General features: G+C 40.5%; 1 protein-coding gene across 1 annotated transcript; it reads left to right on the top strand.

Annotated features, from left to right (window-relative positions):
- The first annotated feature begins 3,896 nt into the window (after positions 1–3,896).
- tmem161b (transmembrane protein 161B) lies at positions 3,897–22,823 on the top strand. The gene is made up of 12 exons (XM_085787042.1): positions 3,897–4,137; positions 9,929–10,032; positions 12,450–12,530; positions 14,099–14,196; positions 14,304–14,460; positions 16,011–16,162; positions 16,273–16,333; positions 16,444–16,584; positions 17,658–17,771; positions 18,533–18,707; positions 19,543–19,639; positions 19,735–22,823. The coding sequence occupies exons 1-12, from the start codon at positions 4,135–4,137 to the stop codon at positions 20,028–20,030; spliced, it is 1,479 nt and encodes a 492-aa protein (XP_085643168.1). The 5' UTR covers positions 3,897–4,134; the 3' UTR covers positions 20,031–22,823.
- Positions 22,824–23,028: the final 205 nt, after the last annotated feature.

The raw sequence follows: 23,028 nt of genomic DNA, 5'->3' as shown, positions 1-23,028 counted from the left end.
TTGTGTTTTAATCACAACCTTAAATGTTATTGGTTTTTTAAAATCATTTTTATTATTGACTCTTGATTATAAAGTACCCTGCACCACATTGCCATTTAACCCCAGTAATCACAATCATGACAGCTTTTAGGCATGTACACACTTAAAAAGGGATTTGAGACATAAAAGAAAAGGATGCAATATTGACATAATAAAATGTAAAAATACTAGAAATAAGTGGATAGCTCAGTTTTTAGTATAGAAATACTGACACATAATCTTACATTTCTGCAGCTGCCAAAAAAGAAACATTGTAAGCATATTACAGTATCTTTGCAAAGTAAAACATCAGCAGCAGTTTATGTTGCAGACTGCAAAATATAGAAGACAAAAAACAAAACACGCACACTAACTTTTGGAGTAGTTGTTATTCTGTCTGCAATGTTTTCACTTTGGCTATAGCATACATTGCCTTGTTCCACCAGGATTTGTTCTTCCATCCCTCTAAAGCTGTCTAAGCCCAGACGCAGGTTAAATGAGCATGCCCACTCATGAATGCTGTTGCTTAATTACAATCCCTGATGGAAAAACCGCTGAAGGAGAAGCCTGAACATGGCCACGTGTTCAGATAGAAACAGATGCCTGTTTCTATTAAAAAAAGACAAAATGTATGTGTTCAAGTGTATATGAATGTCATTAATTGTAATGGATGTAATTTTTCCCAGCCTCTACACAAAAGACAAAGGCATTCTGCTTGTGCTTCAATTTAATTTACAGAAATTAGATTGAAATATTGAACTTGTTGAACTTGAAAGGCCTTGTTACTGTGTTGGATGCAAAAGCACTGCAGTATCTGAGAATGGGATCTAATGTCAACAGTGGTTTGGATTGACATTTACATACAGTATGTAGGAGGTATTTAAATATCAGCTGCAGTGAATATGGGAATAAATGAATGTTGAAAAAAATAATAATTCAGCCACTGTTCGCTCTAAGTGACAGAAACTAAAGTCTGTAAAAAGCATTTCGCTATCAGGTCAGTGAGTGAATAACAAATTAACACAAATCAACAATAATGGATGTAACGTAAAATTTGGCTTTTAACAACTAAGAGAGATGCATACTGTATGTTTGGACTTTGACTTTGTCCAGCTTTCATGAATACACAGAACTGTATCTGAGATTATCTAATTCAGAAATAGAGGCTCTGTATCTTGGATGTTTTTTTTTAATCTGATTCCTATAAAACCTTCACTAAATTGTTGAACTGAATTTTACACCTTGAATTCTCATGGTGTATTTCTGCGGTTAACCAAATGTGTGCTCCGAATGCCACATTACTCTATTTAAGCGAAAAGCTCCTGGTTTCTGTAAAGGAACTCTATGCAACACATAAATTATTCAGTAGTATTTGCATTTGCATTGTAATTTGCATTCTTGTAGATTACAGAGAATGAAGAAGGAGGCGCTGCACCAGAGAATTACATTCTGAACCATTTTCAGTCTTACTGGTAAGGAGTTGACATGGATTTTTGTTCTATTTTCCTCCTCTGCTTCGAGGTATACTGCTGAGATCAGTGACACACATTTCAAACTGTTGTTTGATTAATAAAAGAAGGAAACGATGTATAATGCTCACCAGCACTCACGCACAAAAAGCCCTGCCATTAAAAATGAATTGTGACATTCAACAATGAGTCTTTTTGATTGACTAGGCTGAGATTTCTTACTGTAATATTCTCATCATCTTTATTTATATTGTAAGGCTTGTGAGTTGAAACTCAAAAGAACCAGTAGGCACGGAGGAGATGTCATATGGATTAAACACTAGGAAGGGGTGTGAAACTCTCACAGTACACTGAAGATCCTGCCTATTATGTTTCATCTAAAAATATCAAGCTTGACTAAAAAGAACAGACAACACTGAATAAGAAAAGAATGAAAAAAACACAAGCTCCAAAGAGAATAGAGTTCAAACAGCAGCAGTGATAGTGCTGAGTGTGATATGGAATACAACGAGGAGAATGTACAGTATGAGACTCCCTTCAATTATAAATGAAAAGGAAATCAGTGTGAAATGTATGGAATAACCCAAATACAGAAATAATACATTGTCTCTCCAGAGCCACTTTTGTGAAATGATATTCTGAATTAAAATTTGAAAAGATTTTATGTGTCTCGATGAAATTATTTTCCTCATGTGAATTCTTCAATTTAGCTTAATTGCATTCATTGCTGACATCATCATTAGTAAACAGCAATCTTCATTGAGATACTCTCCCAGGCCTTGAAGGCAGAATGGTCATTTTTTTTTAACAGGGGAAATGTGCAGGAGAGTAGATTGAGACAGCGTGGAAGCACACTCCTGCAGTGTGTGCGAGTGTCTATGTGCCATGTAGGGCTGGTACGATGCATCAAGGGGGTGGGGTAGGTATTCCTGCAAAAAGAGAGGAGGGCTTAGTCAACGTAAGCGCATGTGCAAATACAGCCTAGCCCTTACATACCCACATGTTAATGTACATGCCACTCTGTGTACACAGGTACAAACAAACAAAATGCACAGATCAATGTGTGTTTAAATGTTCAGTGGTTGCTCTTGTCCTGAGCCAAGCTGTAATCAGAATCTACACTCAGCCATTATGTTATAATTGTTATTTATTTTAATTCGTGTGATTGGATGACTGATGGTGTGACTCACTGTCACCTAAATAAAATGTGTCAAGAACAAAAACTCTGAAATAATGCTGAGAGCAAAACTTCTTTCACTGAATGAACCAAGAGAGTTATTCCACATCATGCCACTTAAGTCATTTAAATGAATTTTGTAAATTATTCCTCAGGATTGATTCCACCTTAGAGCACTATGAAAGAGATCAAGTCTCATTTAAAGTTATGGAGAGAAAAAAAAATCCAAGCTCTGCATTAAAAAATATTCATGTAAACACGTACAATTTAGCAATACCAATAGCACACAGTAAAATTAAGTATTGAAAGTATTTTTTATCTAATGCTTAAAAAAAACTTACAATGACACATCAAGTGTTAACATGATCTAATGCATACAGCACTATGCCAACTGTGCTTAAAACTCCAGCAGTTTAATTTGCATCTCATTCCCACTTTCAAGAAAAAGGGGAGAAGGAGGGATAAAAACGAAATACAAAACATTTCTGTTTGTCTGGGTGTACTTTGGTAAAGTGCCCCTTTATCAGTTTGCATGAGAATTCCCTGATGATCAAAGCACTGTAACAATGTATCTGTTGGAGCAACCCTCAGCCACTGAAATGCATGGTAACTACCATGCAGTCAGCCACTGAAACATGTAGTCTGTGATCATGCATATGATTCCGAAGTTTTCTGTGAGCATAGATTTATAATGATTTACTGTATATGCTGACTTTGGCCTCTATTAAGGAACAGTTACAGCCTTTTTTCTGCCATGTCTTACAGTAGCTTAAATCATAATCATATAATCACTCAACAGCTACTTTAATTAACACTCAGTAGTGTTTAATCTGTTTACACGCCCACAGAGCCACAAACCACAATGCATGCTGCCAAAAGTCACTCCCCTGGCCGCTGTGAGACATCTGATGTAGCTACTGATCTGTCCTGCGTGGTTGTGACTCTCATGGATCTGGCTCTCATAGATCTATGCCATAGATCCATGATCTATGCTGGCTCCTCGCTCTCTTCCGGTTGCGGGGGTCCTGATGCATACCTATAGAGGTCTTGTCTATTCCTGTACAAAATTATACATGTTTATATATTCTATAAATACAATATAGGATTACTGGGCATTAGAGTATGTTTACAATCATTTTACAAGTGCATATTTATTCAGCGGTGCGACAATGGTGCTGATTAAACTCGTCAATTTTCTCTCTGCGTACAGGCAGATCTGTAGTCACCTTCTTACCCAGAGTTTTAGCGTGACCTCTATTGCAGTTGAAAATACTTGGTAGCGGAGGTTGAGTCCATTGATTTTTTGACGATGTAACCCCATCTCTGTGAGGATACGGTGACAATTTGAATGAGAAACCCCTTCATTTTGTGCATAAACATCGCAAGAAGGGCTTATGTGCTCCTCGCCGCTTGATTTCCGACTTGGGGTGCTCAGTGTTGCCGGGGTAGAGTCCGTTTCACTGCATCAACATGGTGAGTGTGACAGTGAGCACCTGAAGGCAGCGTTTTCACTCATTTGTTGTACTTCATTGATACAGCAGATACAGTTTTTATGAGGATATCCTCTACGATGTTGCCGACAAGTTCACGTTTTCGGTTTTCATTTGGTACCCGCAGTACAGTGTGTAACGTTAGCTTAGCTTGCTAGCCAGAGCAGGTGCTTCTAGCCGGCTAGCCGGCGAAGCTATCTAGCTGGGGTTAGCTGCACACAGACTGCGGTCTAGTGATGTTAATAAGATGATAGCGTTGTTGTGTGAAGATGTGTACACGCATGCATTGTGGAGTGGTTCTGTAGTTTACCAAGTTAGAGGAGGCTGAGGAAAAAGCCACAGACTAGTGTGAACCATCAATTCATTTAGCTGTTAGCATGTCATTCACCTGGCAACAGGGCACCTTTGGGAGAAGACAAGGTGTGTTCACGTGCCTTCCAGCTCAGTATGACCCCAGGATGCCCTCAGATGAGTTGTGAAGCCTAATTAGTGTAACATTATCATTTTGCAAGCATTTGTTTAGTACTGTGGTCATTAAATCCAAATTTGGGTCAGTGTATTTTAAAATATATCACTAATGTTTGCATCATAACTTATGGTAAAGTGATTGTGGTGGTGGTTTTCACTGTTGTTAGTCATTTCATACACACACATTTAGCCTACTAGTCAAGCAGTGGCATGTCCTTTTTGCACCTATGTTGATATTGTGGTATTATAGCTCAAATTTTCCTTCAAAATTACAGCTGATGTCCTGAATTTCAAGTGTTACATCATGTGACAATATCAAAAGTAACATCTGTTTTATGTTGTAGTTTGTTGGAGCATACTGGAGGACAGGGCAGACGTGAGAAGATCTCAAAAATCTGGACATGATTGACAGGCATTTTTTCTCTCTAATGAAAGTTAAATATTCAGATAAGGCGTGGATATTAACAGTTCACCCACCAGTGTTTTACTTCATCTAGTCCTTACTACAGTAATATTATCAGGCTCACACTGATATAAAGTCAGGCCTATCTGGGGCCACAGCTGAAATATTTCTGAGTGTGGGATGTCCAATGCACAATAGTTGATCAGTGTACAGGTTGAGAAGGATTAAACACATCCATGAGTACTCAAGATGAATGAAGCTGTGGAAGTGTCAGTCAATAAGGGGTTTCACTGCTTCAGAGTGTTCATAGCAAAAAGCTTGTGAGTTTTTTGAGCTTTTATTGATAGTGGTTATCACTGCAGCTCCCACTTCCTACCCCCTACAGATTTCATTTGGTTGTTGTGTGGAGGGGGTGAGGCGGAATGGGTGAGATAAGAAAGCACATGCTGCCTCAATTTCCCCCAGGCCTGAGATCCCTGCAGCTCCCCCACAGAGAATGGTCACCAGCCACCAAACTAAGGCTGTGTGCTTTTGACCTATATAGCATGACCATTACTCACATGAAGAAATGTCTTGAGTCAGAGGGTGTGTTTGGTCACGGGTCACATCGTAGTGAGTATAGCTTCCAAATTAATGGCAGCCACTTTCCACCCTCTGTGACTCCAGAAGAGGTATTGACTTTAGCTTTTGGAGCTTACCTCATGCTGGGTGACACTGGGGATCCCCATGACCAATCCAAAATCTAGGTCTGGAGTACAAGACTGGCCTCATCACTTCTCTTATGTATTTGTCATTCACTTCCTTCTTTTACACCAAGTACAACCAAGCAGTATATTGTGCAGTATTGTTTTTTTGTAGTAGTATTATTTGTGTAATGTCCATTGTCCAATGTTGGAAAGAAGATATGCTTGAGTTTAACTAGCATGTTTTGCTAGTCTCTCTGTGGCCAAAAAAAAAACACATTTCTTGTAAAATATTCAGCAAAGAAGTGTGATTGATTGAGCTGAAAGCTTAGATAAAGATGCTTAAGGCTGCACTAACAAAATGGGAGACTTTGTAAAAACTAATTTAAGCATTAGACTTGGCAAAAGTGGAGAATGGTGAGCTGGGGCACAATTTTAATCAGTGTAAGGGCATAGGGTATAGTTCATGATAGCCTGAATAGGCCAAGTACCCGCTTGATGATAGACCACCCCAGATGACACATTTTCAGAATCTGCATGTCAGCAGAGATGGTATTTTACTGTTTAAAACGATTTAATACTGTAGTAATTTTGCATTCTATGCAAAGCTTATTTCTTAATGGGCCAATGATTCTCACAATTGCCGCCCAGACGCACATCAGATGAAGAAGAAATTAGCTTTATTGAGTATAGTTGAGTTTGGGCAGAGAGTTTTGTTTAGCCCAATATTATTGATGTCAAAACATATGTTGAGAAGAAAACAAAGATGGCTGCAAGATTTATACATTGAGGTGATGAGTTTGCAAGTGTAGACTCATTGGGACGCCTCCAGGTGATAGCCCAGACATTAGACTGTTGTTGGAAAAGGGGGGTGGTGGGGTGAGGGGAGTATTTTATTGAGGATTAGTTCACTAATTGGTTCTTTTTGCTCAGCTCAAGTGTGTGGAGACACAGATATCAGCGATTTCTACTGATTGCCAAAGAGACAGGCCAAGACTTAGCCTACAGTGAGTGGATGAAAACGCAGCATGAAGGGAATGATTCTGGCTTCTTAAGCCTAAGTGAATATTGATCTAAGTGTGCTGGGTTGATATTGAGCTCCTTTTGTTGTTAAGTCGTCAGGCACCTACCACAGGAGTGCTTGTTGCTCATTCTCCTGGGCACACAGTGGCTCAAATTGTCACAGTGTAATACTAATTTAGTGAATATTCTTTACATCACAGAGTTTACTACAGTTGATGAGTAGTTAATAATTAAATACATTATAAAAGCTGGTTTGTCTTAGTTGCATTGCTGATACTCAAAATCAAATTCAAGTTGTATCCTATGATTGACATTGACTAAGTTTAAATGCAGTCAATATTCAGGTTAAGTTCAATATTCCGGTTTCTGAAACATTCGGAATAACCCGTTTACATACGTGAGCAAACAGGGTATTATTTCTTATATGGTGGTAATTGTAATCAGTTGTGATACACAGCGACACACGGAGAACGCCATGACGCAATGCATGTCATTTCCACTTCTTCTTCTTGTATCCAAAAACAACAACAACAGCAGCAGCAGCACGGCGATCTCGCTATCCTGGTACTTTCTGTCATCTACAAAAGACATGTCACATGATGTTCATGTCTTTCACCAGAATCACCACACTTATGAAGTGGTTTGTTTCTTCCTCACTCCAAAGTGTGGTGTTATCTTGCATTTCGCCATGTTTACAAGTAGTTCCTGTACTCAAAAGACCAAGATTCCTTGCAAATAGAACATGCGCAGAACACAAATTAATGTTCAATTTTGTGTACATGACCAAATATTCGGGTGAGAAAAGGAGTAACCCAGGGGTCACTTTTGGGTTTTTAAAAACCAGAATATGAGCATATTCCAGTTTTTCAAAAGGGTTATTGGTGTTTACATGGCCATGTGCAACCGGGTTATTGCTAATATTCCGGTTATGAAAGGGTAATGCATGTAAACGTAATCACTGTATGTTTTGGTAAAGAAATTGTGAAACCATACATATGAAAAGGCAAAGGTGAATTCCATTTTGTAACTGACGCAGTGGATTAAATAAATACCTGACAAAATATTATATCCAAGGCAATACTGTCATAAAACTTACTCAATGATTTGCAACATCTTGTGATAGTTTACTATAAACAGTGACATTGAAAGGACCACTACTTTGGGAAAGTGTTGAAAAATCTCCTGTGATTACCGAAGCCCAGTTGTGAGGTCTCCCCTCAGCTGAAACTGTACACTTAAAGTTTCAACGGTCGTGCAAGAGGCAGAGAACCATGAACCATGTTGCTTCATAAGAGTTGTTGGGGACAGTGGGTAATCTGATTGACAGTCATCATATCTACACAAAAATGAATCTACATTAGATTTTATGAGCCTTTACTTTGACAACAGTGGCTTTAGTTAAAGCAGAAGTAAGTGATATATTTGTGTTAATATAAGTCTTAAATAGTTATATCTTCCGACAGCAATCACTTACATAGAGTGTTTGGACTGAAACACGGGTCTGTCAGTCCCTCTGCTCTGCTCTGAGCCGAGGAGAAAACATTTATCGTATCCTACAGTTTTTATCCAATGAGGAGAGAGAACGGCATGCAGGGCTGTGTGTGCAGCCAAGGGACGCCGTGAATGTGGCGACGTAGGGACGAGGACTGTTATGGTGCGTTCAAGGAAACTCGTATTTTTCCGACCGTGAAGTCGTACCAGTTCGATCTGGTACGAGTTCACCGGTCGGAAGTTACGAGTGGCCGTTATAGTGACTTTCACCGGTAAAACAGGTCGGAAAAACACGAGTGGGTTGCCTGGAACGCTACAAAGTCGTAAGTTGTGACTTGAAGCTGTAATTTACGATTTCAAAAGCCGGCCTGGAACGCAGCATTAGCGAAAACGACCGGACCACTTACTTCTGCTTTAAACAGGGAAATTACTTTGAGGAGTGAAACATGGCCTGAGATCTGTTTTTTGGGTTTGACTGACAAACACTGTTTTCTCAAGAGTGCACTCACCTGTACTGTTCATAGAGAAGTGAAGGTCATTCTGTGTTTGAGCGCTTGGTCTTGATAAAGTTTCTTGAGCCTCTCTCAACAACTTCTACAGTATTATTTATGAAGAAATTCAGCTTTTCCTGTGGTGTTGTATGGAACTATCAGTGCTTCTGCTGAGGGGTGTGGGCATCTGTGTGTTATGCATGCTTTGCAGAGACAATATCACTGGGTTAAAAAAAAAAATCTGACTTCACGTTAATTAAATCTTCCTTTCTCTCTCTGTCTCCGCTTTTTTTCCCCCCCTTCCTTCCTCATATTTTCCTTCTCACTCTGGCTGGGTGTTCACCAGATGTCTCCACCTCTTGCATATGTCGTTTTTAAAGATACACCCTTTGCAGAGTTGTGAAATTGCAACTTCATGACACTGCAGCAGTGGCAAAAATATAAATAGCAAAGACACTGAAAACTATCTAGTCTAGCTTTGTCTGGTTTTGTTCTTGCTTATTAAAAACCTGACCTTATAGGAATGGCCATGCTGCCTCCTCTCAAATCAGAAGAGTTCATCTTGACCTTGAACACGCTTAATAAATTTCATCGCTGTCTGCATCTAGATATAGTTCACGGCTCGAATCTTTGGCTGGAAGATGGAGCATCTGGGGACCATGAATATTAATGCCAGATTTTGTAGGAAAACTTTGGACAGACATCATCTTGGCTCCACTGTTGGCAAGTCAGGGTAGCATGATGGTAGCCAAGTGTATTACCTCACCTTTCATTGTCCTGCCAAGGAACATTGTAACACAATGTTGTATGTTCATTGAAAGCATTGTCTGATTAACTGTCTAGGAAGTTAAACAAAGTTTCTCTCAGAACAAGGAATCACTAATCTATCTTCATTGCAGTCTTGTTTGTTGGTATCAGGTGTCTCTATTGGGGGTGGGGGAGGATATGATCTGTATCAGCAAGTTTGTCCGTTAGTCTGTAGAGGGCAAAAAAAAATTATTGAATCCAAGAGGCTTTTCAGTTAAGGTGTAGTGCTGAGGCTTTTGGTAGATAATAGAGTTTTGGACTTCAGATTGCATTCACAACTCTTTTTTATCTTGGATGTGCTTGACTGTACACGAGTCTGTTCGAACCTATACTTCATATGTGTAACTGCTTTATGGGATGTATAATTATTATTTAAATATGATTTAAACTCCCATCCTATTTCCACAGGGTGTGATCGGTGTGCAGCTGGTGGTTACCATGGTAATGGCCAGTGTAATTCAAAAAATCATACCTCATTATTCCTTTGCAAGATGGCTTCTCTGCAGTGGCAGGTAAAGTAGTACATGCACATGTGTTTCACATTGGTTCTCTTTGTACTTTGGTTTAATTTTACCAGTTACCTCGCTTTATACGAGAAGTTTATTTCAAAAGAAGTGCAGAACAATGGGGATCAAAATGTTTACTCGGACAGAAGAGTGTTCCTCAGGGTTTGGATAGAAGAAGAAAAAGAATCATTAAATCACATTGCAAAGTCCAAAGGGCACTGAAATATTGGGATGACCCGAGAGGACGGTACATAAAAATAAAGTGCCTGCCTCATTTCCTCTAATTAGTGTCACATATGTTTTGCAGTAAACAGCTTTTTGGAACACATTTAATAATTAATACAGTTTTCTTTCCAGGGCACTGCTGAAACACTTTTCGAAAACTTTTGCCATAAGCAGGAGGCCCGTAGTTTCCCTCCAGTGTATTTTATAATTAATTGTCTATAATAAATAAATATACAGGGGAGGGGAAACAAGCTGTGCGCTTTCTCTCCTCCTCTACCACACAGAGCGCTTCTCAAGATGCTCTGACAAGAGCGTTTTCTAAACAAAGTTGAGGAGGTTTGTCTTCAAAAGAATGCTCTTCAGTTACTTGTTATTTCAAACTCAGTCCTTAAGCAATAAGCACAGATAACCTTGCTGTTGTAAAGCCTCTCACAAGCGCTTTAAGGTTTGTGTTAGAGTTTCTTTCTGTTATGTCTGGATGTATTTAGGAGTTAATCACAAAGCACAGGGCTGTTACTAGTTGAAGCTTTGAATTATGTTTGTAGGATCAAGACATAGTGTCAACGCTTTCAAGAGCGTTTTCCACTTAGATTTGTGATATTATTGCTTTAAGGTGAACTGAAAAGGCAGTTTAAGATTTAAACAGCAAGTGAAATCCCCTTATTCATACAATGGATATGAACAGTAATTATGCAGTATGTCTCATTATTACATATACAGTATGTTTATGTCCACATACCTACTCTTTCCATAAGAATCAACATTATCTATTCTTATTCTGTATGTCTTAATTAGGGCTGCAACTAACGATTATTTTAATAATGAATCATATTTTAAAAAAACATTTTTAATTTTTAATTTCCTTTATTCAAAAACAGAACATTATTTCAAATTGATGGTGCAGACTAGTGCACAAATGACAGGTTGCTGCTGTTAACATGATTTGTTTCAACATTAAAGGGATAGTTCAACATTTTGGCAAATTGGCCCATTGCCATAATTGCTATAGTCATAGCAGTAGGTTCGTTACCTTTAATTGTAGGTGTAAGCTATTTTCAGTACGGCGGAGCGCAGCAGCTGGCTGCTCAGAGCTACGCTATGGAGGCTAACGGAATTTCTTGGTTTCCCTCATTAAACTCATCAAATACAAAATCCCAAAACTCCACAGCGCTTTTGTAGACAAGTTGTGACCTGCACAACCACCACGCTATGAGATAATGACGGAACGATACGAAACGGAGCCGTTTTCGAGGTAAATTCATACAAAACCGCTGATGCGCGTTGCGTTCAGGGACAGTTTTTCAGCAAGCAGTCTCCGTATTTACCCTGTATTTACCTCGAAAACGGCTCCGTTTCGTATCGTTCTGTCATTATCTCATAGCGTGGTGGTTGTGCAGGTCACAACTTGTCTACAAAAGCGCTGTGGAGTTTTGGGATGTTGAATTTGATGAGTTTAATGAGGGAAACCAAGAAATTCCGTTAGCCTCCATAGCGTAGCTCTGAGCAGCCAGCTGCTGCGCTCCGCCGTACTGAAAATAGCTTACACCTACAATTAAAGGTAATGAACCTACTGCTATGACTATAGCGATTATGGCAATGGGCCAATTTGCCAAAATGTTGAACTATCCCTTTAAATGATCATGGATCTGTATGGATCCATTTGACGGGCCGGGACTGTGTATCGGGCCACCGGCCGTCCTGGACTACCAGCCAGTATGTAGAGTGAATGCTCCCACACTGCAAAATTTAAGTCAAAACATTTTCTCCGCCTCGGTCAGTGTTTTAAATTACCGGCTCTCCATTCTTCTTCTTTGGTGTTTTACGGCAGTTTGCATCCGTCAAGTTGCATTACTGCCTCACGCTGCTACTACTCGTCTCTACACTCGTAACGCTCTGCTCAACGTGAAGTAAACAGCTCCGCCACATAGTGAGTGACATATCAATCGCGCGACACAACAAATTGATAATGAAATCGTTGCCAACGCTTTTAATAATTTATTTTATCGATTTGTTGTTGCAGCCCTAGTCTTAATTATTATATAGTAGGACAACAAATCTGTCATTGTTGTTGTTTTTTATTTTTGCCCCCTGCATCCTTCAATAAGTATTTTTTTTTAAATATGTTTCTTTCTCACTGTTTCCCTCTCTGCCCAAGACTCAACCTGATTCCACATCTCTTTCCATGTCTTTGTTCACAGTCTGCGGTGGTATCAGCACCCTACGGAAGATGAGTTGAGGAGCTTAGCTGGGAAACAAAAAGGACAGAAGAGGAAAGACAGGTAGGTTGGGAGGTGGGCTGTGTGTGTAAGGGGGGGGGGGTTCAGAAATGAAGAAGGGCTATTGTTTGGGGGTTGGGGAAATGCAGTGGCACAGAGCAGGTACGAAAGAGGCACCCCTTTCATCAGAGAGGAAAGAAAAGATGAGACACAGACGTTTGAGATGGTTGGAGACCACAGGCATGTCAGCAAAGAGATGACGCTGATGTGTTTATGTGGCTCATTTAAGGCCTGTTTGAAGTAAGGAGACAGAAGTCTGTTTTTGTTGTTTTGTTCCTTTATGGCTCTTCATCTGAGCTCGGAGCAACTTGGCTTGGAAGTGGCCCCGTCTAGTGGATGTGAGGAAAGTTGGTCCTGTTTCTCGGAGCCAATTCCATTTCGGCTATTTTAAGGGATGTCAGTTTAAAAGGATTGCATTCACCGCAAAAATCAAAGATTCCCCAAACAGCATTATATCCTCAAAGTGGTCAGATGTCAAGCTTTGATTCTGAAAGATGATTTTCCTTCCACACCACTTTGCAATTCAAAAATAAAAAATACAAATCTGCTTTTCAATCTTGAAGGCTGCAGGTGGAAATCGAACCATATGTTGAACACGTGAATTTTCTGCTGTTTCCTTTGTGCTCTCCCTCTAAATGTGAATTCAAATTGAAGTCACAACTGAAAGCTAATCCTTACTGTTCCACATTGTGTCCAGCCTCCTAACTTAAGGCGGTTCTATAGCACAGTCCTTTCTTTGACCCTGTATGAGGCAGGTCAAAGCTCTCTAGCGCCACATGTTCAGTAATCCTTTGAAGAAAAAGATGGACCACTGTCCTTTTGCCAGCTCGTGCCATGCCGCTCCGTTCCCTTTGTCACCCGTCTAACTCCCTCAGTGAGGGGTGAAGCTGAGCCCCTTTTTCTCCTTTCAGGTGCCTCAGAGATGAAATCTGTCCAGGGCATGTTTGGCCCTAAAGTCTTTCAGTGGTATTGTCCTGTGAATCCAGCGCACACACTAGGCTGAACAAACAAAGCCCAGAACTGAGGAGGCCCACCAGACTGTTCTTCAAACCCAAAGAACAGCTCTCCATTCACCTGCTGTTAGCGATTTAGCACTGCCTACACTCTTGGTCATGGAAGTCCAGTAGCATTAGTAGTAAAAAAAAAAAAAAGAAAATAGACCTACTGAGTGTAGAAGATGTGTGCTCACAACTTCAGCCATGGAATAACTAAAACTTGACTGTCAACATAGGCAATATAAGATTAACTTTTATCAGTGATGGATTAACTATCTCAGTGACAACGACAGGAAATCAGCTGTACAAAATCATATGGTATGCTGTAGTAAACTGTCAGTTATGCAAAGCACATCACTGAGAGTTTCAGGTCTCAAAGAAATGCATTCAAGTGACATGTTCTTTTCAGCTGCATAAGATGACTTTGAAAGCCCTAAAAAAAATATATATTTTCACCCCCATGCTGTTTTTCTACACAGGTTAGAAAATCTTGATGGTGTAATATTTCATTGTGTTGCTTTCTTTGTTTTCCTGAACCTAGTGGTTGTCTTAACCGCTCTGTCCTTTTCGCCCTAGGAAGTACAATGGTCACATAGAAAATAAGCCGCTAACGGTTCCCAAGGACATAGACTTACAGCTGGAGACAAAATGCATCACAGAAGTCGACACTTTAGGTATAAATCGAAGAGGACAAAATGTCAAATCATAACATTTCTCAATCGCACACTTAATGTTTGTAAATGCTGCATTTGTTTTTATAACATTTTCTCTGTACCCCCAGCATTGCACTACTTCCCAGAGTTCCAGTGGCTGGTGGATTTCACAGTAGCGGCAACTGTGGTCTATCTGATAACAGAACTCTACTACAGCGTGGCTCAGCCCTCAGGAGAGATGAACATCAGTGTGGTCTGGTGCCTGCTAGTACTCGCCTTTGTCATGTATCCTTACATCAGTCACTCTATACATCTTGTTTTTTTTTTTTTTAATCTTATCACACTGTCACATCTCATCAACATTGTGATATAAGCAGGTAAAGTAGTAACATATATATCTGCTATATTTCCTGTCAGTGGGTGTGTTGGTTTCAGATGAACAAACCTGTTTTCCTTGGGCTCGGCTCCACGCTAAAAAATTCCAGTCATTTTCACTTCACACATCCTTCACCCCTCTCCTTGTATGTCAGGTTAACATCTTTTTGTTTATAAGAGAAACCAAATCTTTCCAGCTTGATTGTGCGCATGCGGCACGAGCTGGTGAGAGGCTACGAAATGACAGCTACTGTATAGCTCCATCTGGCCTGACTGCCAGCACGTTTATGCTCCACAGCTACCTGCCATTTTGCCATGCTGAATGATGGTTAAATAATATGCATTATCCTTGCCACCAACCACAGGGATCAATCTTTCCAGTGCTCCTGGTTGGGCCCTGCTTACCACGGTCAGATGGTGTGTCATTTCCTGCCTACGTCTGAGATTGGAGGCCCAATTTTCACAGCCCAACAGACTGATATGCTTGGGGAGAAGGACAGACTTGGGGAACAGATGAAATTGGACTATGAAGATGAAGATGAGGGAATATGTTGGCTCAATATATGTGTTAATGGGACATTTGATTTCAGTTTTCCTATTTCAGCTCTGATAACATGTTTAAGACTCTTGCCCTGGAGAGCAGCTTCTCTGCTCTGTTAACCGGTTCACTGATAACACCAGAGCAACATGCTCTTCAAGCATTTGCGTCTAATGATACCTCACTTTTTTTCCCTTGGTTTAGGGAAATTTATAAAGAAGACTACTTATCCTTACCTTTGGCAAATGTTTACTGGCTAGCTTGACGGTATATTAATTGTAAGCGGCTACGTGATAGCTCAGACATGGCTGTATTTCTCTTTTCAGCCTCATGCTGGCTCGAACTTGTCCGGCGAGTGTTTATACAGCTGTCTTCACAGCACTGAATAAGGGTTAGAGGAAGAAAGAAGACTCTATTGGATTGAATACCATTCTTGAAGTGCACTGAAAAGGAGTGAAAAATTGGCATGCTGTCACCTGACATGTTGCAGGAACTGAATGTTTCATCTCCGTGGTGACCAGGGTTCGCTTTAGAAACATGCTCGGTCCTTAGCCTTGTGATCAGTGCTGACGGGGGCTGGAATAAAATACTATTACGACCTCGATGGCACACACCGGTGCCAAAGATCTGCACGGTCTGTACTCACACAAGCCGGGTAGTAGGGTTTGTGTGGCATTAAAGGGTAAGGGTTCACGTAGAGCCTGTCTTTATGCACAACCTTGTGAAAGGAGGAAAACATTTTACACCGTGAATAGCTGTATGTTACTATGGTCCAATTTATTTTTATTTTTTTGTGTATTGCAAAGACTCATTTCCTTTTATTTTGAACCTGAAAAAAGCATTGAAATGTATCTGCAAAGATATATATGTTATATATGTACGTATGTTCTGGAGGTGTCTTTCCTTGACTCTGTTCCCACAGCAAGACCCTTTTCTCTCTAACGGCCCACTATTTCAAGCTCGAGGAAGGAGGCGAGCGCTCACTCTGCATTACTTTCGCTTTTTTCTTTTTTGTCAAAGCCATGGCCATTCTCATCGTCACCGAAAACTACCTGGAGTTTGGTCTTGAGACTGGTGAGTGCTCCGCCATGCTTTTCTTACTTAAGACCCCGTCAGTAACAAATAAAAATTGTAACCCCCACCCCTGTTGAGTGAGTTATTGTTGAATATTTCCTCATTTCTAGGTTTTGCAAACTTCTCTGACAGTGCTCTGCAGTTTCTGGAGCACCAGGGCTTAGAATCCCAGTAAGTAAACTTTCAGTACTCTCACAGTGTTATTATTATTTTTCTCTGCCTTCATGACTTCTTTGACTCATGAAATACAGAAGTATGACACTGTGTGTTTTCTCTTTCAGGGGTCCCATATCTAAACTAACCTTCAAGCTGATGCTGGCCCTGCTCTGCTCCCTGATTGGAGCATTTCTAACTTTCCCTGGTCTACGATTGGCCCAGATGCACCTAGATGCTCTCAATCTGACCACAGCCAAATTTACACAGTGAGTCACAACAGTAATTGTCTTCACCTCTATGTTCACTCATGTTTTTGTCAAATAACTCATTAGACTCCCCTAGCGTTTAGTAAAAGGATGAAAAAGCTGATAAGTCACAACCACCCTTGTTGAAACTTTTATATATGAATAGAAATGGGCGTATTAAAGCTCTGAGTGGGCCGTTCCACCGTCGCTTTGTTGCTAGTAGCCAAGCCTGCCAAACTCCCAGCTAAACCAGCTACTCACTTTTTGAGCCATTCGGAAAAGAGTTGTTTTTGGTACCTCTGGGTTGGCTTCATTTTTCAGCCTTGCAGGTTGCCCCTTGGTTTAATTTCCCTCAGTTTGTTGACAGCAGAGTCTGAAGTGAAGCCATATAACTTTGAAAACGCAAATAAATTGTTCACTCTTGTTTTCCGCTGGCATTGGAAACATTAGCACTACAGTGATCTCTGGGGTTCTAGGCTTATTTGATACATGATGGGCTCAAATTGGTCACAAAGACAGTGCTCAAATATCAATCTGTCCTATTTTAGAGTACCATGAATCTAAGTATAGAGCCGCTGTACTTGTCTCCTACTATTCAGAGTGTGTCAGATACAAGAGAGCACCCTGTGAGTCAGATGAAGACTTCCTCAGTTGGGGCAGATTTCTGTTTCAGAACTCACTGGGTGGCATGTCTCCAACCATGATAGGGGGTGCAGAGCAGGGAGCACATTGCATCCAGATAATCCACTTTGGCATAGCAGACTCTCCAAAATGGCCTCCTCTTCCATTCCCCCTCTTAGCTGTCATGAGCTTACATCCTCAGACCCTGTCACTAGCAGGGATTATCTCCAAGCCCTACAAAATCTGCGCTTTGGTTATCTCCTCACCCCCTCTCAGGGAAAGTTGCATTGATAATGCAGACCATATTTCTCTCTATGTTAACTTCAAATTGAGATTAAAAAGTCAAGATATCAGACGGGTAAAACATTTTCTCTGATGTACTGATTCCTCAGTGATTGTGAGAAAAACATGAGTAAAATTGTCGTTTTTCTACTTCCTATAACTAGATGCCCTCTCTCTTTTTTCTGCTTTAGGACTCTGCTTTATATCAACTTCCTGTCCCCTCTTATTATGGTCCTGCTGTGGGTGAAACCCATTACCAAGGACTACATATTGAACCCCACTCTGGGAAAGGAGAGTGTGCCTTTGTAAGTAATTATCTGGTTCACATCAATGCTTTAAATGGTTGATCCTGATGCTCAAACCCCTGCGAGTTCAAATATGCGCCTACATTGTATTTTATTTCCTTAATGATATTTCTCTGACTCGACATGTCCTGCATTCGGTTGCTAAACAAATTACGGATGAAACATCTTTTGATGCTGCATTGTGGAATGTAAACAGCGCAACAGCAGATATGAAAAGGGGACTTGCCACAGTTCAATAAGGCAGGGAATGTATTCAGTTCACTGATGAAATACAACAGTAAATCTGTTCTCTATGTTTTGTGCTAAAATTAGACTGCACACATATTTAGTCGTACCTGAGGGACAGCTCTTTATTCTCTCTCTAACTGCTAGCGTTTGTCAACTGCTTATTCATTCTTAGATAGCATCTTTCATTTGTTGCATAAGAATACATTTGTTTGTATTCTGTCACGTGTCAAACTTTCCCCCGCTGCTGACAGTGACTGTGATAGCATCAAGGTCAAACTTGACTGAGTCTGATTTCATGTTACAGTACCCCCCTTTTCACCTTTTTATCTCTCAATTTCACCCTCTCTTACTTTTTTATTTTGGGTTGTTTATGACTTTTTTGCTCTTCCTATCTCTCCTTTCTGTCTCATTGTCTCTGCCTACCATCCAAGCGATGGAGCAGATACGCAATGTGTTGAGTTAGCGGGCCAGCTGTGCCGTCATCCCTTTATCACCTCTCTCATGCTCTTTTCTTGTCTTTCTATTAATATCAGGATGACTGAGCAGACGTATGATACGTTGCGGTTATGGGCCATCATACTGATGTGTATGCTCCGGCTCGCTATGATGAGACATCATTTGCAGGCCTACCTCAACCTGGCCCAGAAGGGTGTTGACCAGATGAAGAAGGAGGCAGGCCGGATTAGCACCGTTGACCTGCAGAAGATGGTGCGTAAAATAATTATTTTCGTTATCAATACTGATTGTGATGATACCCCGCTGTAATTCTTTATGAATATAAAACATCCATGTATAACTTAATCCCCTTCAACACATATCATACTGACTGATAATCAAAGAGGTGTTAACATCTGTAATATAAGCACTTACCTGGAGCCACATAGAAATGTAGGACTAAACCCATTTCCCTTTAATAAAGTCAAATATAGACACAGTTAGGGCCCTGTCTTTGTGAATTAAGGACTGGAGCACAAAGCTTGATCCTCAGTGCACTGTGGTGAACTTGGAAATTGCAATCACATTACCAGTGATAGTATTTTAGACCGGCATCAGTTGTGGTCAGTCAGATCAGCTCTTATCATTCCCTTTTGAGAGTGCTGACAGTTTGGTGTAGCGCAGCCTCTCCAATGTTACTACTCATATTTTCGTTCAGGATGTGCACAGTGGCAAGCACCAGTGCACATCAGCTCAAACTAGAATATATGACACTGCAAATACAGAGATGCTTTCAAGGGCAGAGAGTGTCATTTCTAGACTCACTGAAAGTGCAGGGGCAAAGTACATCAGACTGATTTTGAAAGGTCAGAAGGTTTTGAATGTCAGCCATTAATCTGTCACCGACCACAACCCCATAACTTGTAACTAATTCTGCTCACAATGTGAAATTTATTTTATCGCTGATGTGATGGTTGTATAAACAGCCTCATTCTTTCAGAGAAACAAAACCCATTGAGTGTTTTGTGTAAAACCTCGAAATCAGGATTGTTTTTGTAACAGTTTGTGTAGAAGCCGTTTTAATGGTATTTTTCATCATTTCACCCAGGTTGCTCGTGTTTTTTACTACTTGTGTGTGATCGCACTACAGTATGTGGCACCACTGGTGATGTTGCTGCATACAACTTTGCTGCTAAAAACCTTAGGTGAGTCCTGCAGTGCACAATGATTTTGCAGTTTCGAGTATTTTTTTTTTTTGGCCTTCAAACTGTAAGATGTTCTGTTGCCCTGCGCTCTCCAGGTGGACACTCCTGGTGGGTCTATCCTGAAGAAGACCTGCCTTGCACCCACGAAATGAACTCTGACTCTGTGATGGCGGCGGCACCAGTAGCGGCCCCAACACCAGCTTCAGTGGTAGAAACAGGCGCCCGGGCATCAGTAGTCCAGCTGTCAATGGCCCTGGGGGGCCTGCGGACTGTCTTCAGCCCCATGCTTTTCCGGGGGCTCTTCTCCTTCTTTACTTGGTGGATTGCTGCCTGTCTCTTCTCCACCTCCCTCTTTGGCCTCTTCTACCATCAGTATCTAATGGCGGCATAGCATCAGCAACCCAGTAGTGGCAGCCAGACCTCCACAGGGCTTCTGTACATTCAGCCTAATCAGAAAGGACTGATTGGGTACAACAGAGGCCTATTGATGACTCTGCTCCACAACTCCTCCTTCCCCTCCTCCCTCCCTCCCCCTTTGACCACCTCTCAGCGACTGACCATATCATCAGAGCTCCTGGTTCAACTTCCAGTGCTTCCTTCAAAGATGACTCTGTGAACTCATCATTGTTTGTTTTTAATACTACGGCTACTTCATTTCATTTGGGGAGTGAGATCTATAAACCTTAATAACAAACAGATGAAAGTATGAGAAGAATATTTATCGGTGTCCGTGGTGTGTTGGTGTAGTAACGAGAAACAGTTTGATGTGTGAGAATCGAATGGTATGAGGTAAAATACTGTATCTCCGATGCTGATTACAAGTTAGACATGTTGAAATGTGGTGTGGCAGTTCTGCTCAGTTCCAAGGGAGCCAGTGGGAAGATAATGTTAATAGTTGTTCACGACTGATCACATGTAATGAAGTCAGTCCATCAACATCTTTAGATGCAATTTTACTCTGGAAAAAACCTCCATGCAATCTCTTACAGATACATACTTGTCAATGGGAGATTTAGACTGTTGTCCCCTGTAATATAATATCTGGCAATCAGTTATATCAAAGACTTACCCAGCAAAAAGCTGGAGTTGGTCGCCGTGTGTGGGTATGTCATGTAAGGGTTAGGTTTTATTGGTTGGCATTTATGTGCACCACCTTGAAGTCCGTATCACAGTCCATGAAAGTGTTAAAAATCTTTTGAGACACTTAGCAAAGAAGCTACACTTATTTCTTAGAGTGTCATTGAATCTGGAGATGTTCATAGAGGCTAGCATGTGGCTTCATTTTATCCCAAAATCACATGAGCTTCTTTCTCTTTCCACATGGTTCCTTTTTGTTTTGGGGGAAAACTGCCATTATTTTCTTTGTGTTTTTATTTTGATCAAAACTTTAAAATATGCTTGTTATGAGAAAATAGCCTGTTTTTTTCTCAGATGCCTGAATTCCATTGCCACGGACCACAAATGAGTCTGAGTCTTAAAAATTTTGCCAGTGCACTTCTTTTGTGGAGGAGGAGAGGGAGGAGAAGAAGGAGGAAGGGAAAGCCTGCGGACCCCCCACCCCCCTAAAAAAAGAAAAGAAAAAAAAAAGAGATGAGATGGGATGAGCTATCAAAGGTTTGACAGGGGAGGACTGAAGAGGAGCAAGAGGAGATGTTAAACTCATGGGCAGAAATCTCACTGACTTGAAGCTGATGTATTTAAATGTGTCTAATTGAAGTTGCCATCAAGGACAAACTTTTTAAAAATGAAAGTCGTTCCAATAGATTTGTGATGTTTCAATTTGCATTGTAACCTCCCTGGTAACTGAGCCATAAGCTATGAAAGAAATCTGAAGCTCTTTTTTGAGCAGCAGCAATGATTCAAAGGGAGGACAACACGTAGGGCTCAGTCAAGGTATGTGCTTGTGTACGTGTGTCTGTCTGCATGTATAGGATCTCTGCTGTAGGTCAGCTGTAATCTGAAAGGGCATTGCGATCAAGGAGAGATGATGTCAGCTACTGTTGATAAGCTATCGCCTTCTCCTTTCTTTTCTTTTTTCAACTTTACCCAACCATTGCTTTTAAACTCATTTGAGAACAAGCTTTTTTCTTCTTTTTTTATTCAGTTTCTAACGGATCAAATAGTGGATTTGTAAAAGTTTTTGTTTTATTTTTTATATGGTGCCAATTAAGTCAGTTCCCCTTGTCCCGATGGCTGTAGATCCGGTGTCTGCTAGTGTTTGAAATTACAGCGGAGCTACAACTCTGCTGACATCCGTTTTCTGTAGATCCACCTTGATGAAGAGGGGCTCACTGGTTCTAATTAACAACAGGAAGTAACGGTGTTGACGGTGTGTTTGCATACTACAGTTGTTTGGTGGGTAAATGTACGCACAAGCAGTCACTGTGCTGATGACACACTGGGCCAACGTGGTTGTCCAGTCTAATCAGGAATGTAGGGTACGTGCTGCCAGATTAATTACATTTGTGTGGTTCTCTGGCATTTCATGTCATTTCATCGTTACATTCATTATATCACAGAGCTGTAGTTGATTAATTCCAGCTCTGTGAGTTTTGTACAGAACACATTTTACAGAGTCAAGCAGCACCATATCACTTTTTTTAAGGTCCTGGTGTCGAAAGTCTTAGCTTCAGTTTGTGTCTGGTTTTTAAATGTTAGGGAATATGCACATAATGAATGTATCAATCCTGCCTAATTTCTAGATTGTTTTCATGAAAATGATTTGTATGGTGAGTTGATTTAACACCCCACCCCTCCCTCCCCTGCACCTCCTGAACTCCTTACTTCTCTACTACCATTTGTTAACAAAAGCTAATTTGTCCTAATGACTATTTTATTGACTGATTATCTTTGATTTTTTGTATTTATTACACATATTGAGGCCTGTAAACATTTCTAATTTTAACAGTATACACTTTATTTTGTTATAGGGGTGCATGACGGTTTAAATCAGTTTTGAAAATGTGTTTGACAAATCAGTTACAGATTAACCTTTTTTTTTCCATTCAGGTAAGAAGTAGCAGGGATACTTTCAGAATCCATTGGCCTGATGAGGCATTTCTGTTTGTTACCACTGAAAGTGTTTATTATTCATTGTTGGGTTCACAAAGTAAATTACAGAGTGTTGTTCTTTCATGTATTTATTTCTGCTTTAGATTTTGTCTTAAATAAATTATGTTCTTTACTATGTCCTTTTTATTTTATCCCTCTGCTCTGTTGGCTTCATATGTGGTCACAACAGGGAGACGGTTCATATGAGGCTTGGGAAGCAGTTGGCACTTTAGGTATGAATTGTGAAATGCTCAAAAGCTGTATAAGCTTTTGTTTTTAGTGATAAAGAGAAGACGGCAAAAATATCACAGAAGGATTTGTTGGCCACAGTCGTTTAA

The sequence above is a fragment of the Trachurus japonicus genome, chromosome 9 (assembly GCF_045865225.1).
Source record: "Trachurus japonicus isolate A0001 chromosome 9, Traja_1.0".
NCBI classification, from domain to species: Eukaryota; Metazoa; Chordata; class Actinopteri; order Carangiformes; family Carangidae; genus Trachurus; species Trachurus japonicus.
This window is presented reverse-complemented; position numbering and strand designations above follow the sequence as displayed.

Coding starts and splice junctions, on each gene's coding strand:
- tmem161b (XM_085787042.1), top strand. Junction 14,461..16,010: donor CTAGTACTCGCCTTTGTCAT/GTATCCTTACAT, acceptor CTGTTCCCACAG/CAAGACCCTTTTCTCTCTAA. Junction 17,772..18,532: donor GGAAAGGAGAGTGTGCCTTT/GTAAGTAATTAT, acceptor TATTAATATCAG/GATGACTGAGCAGACGTATG.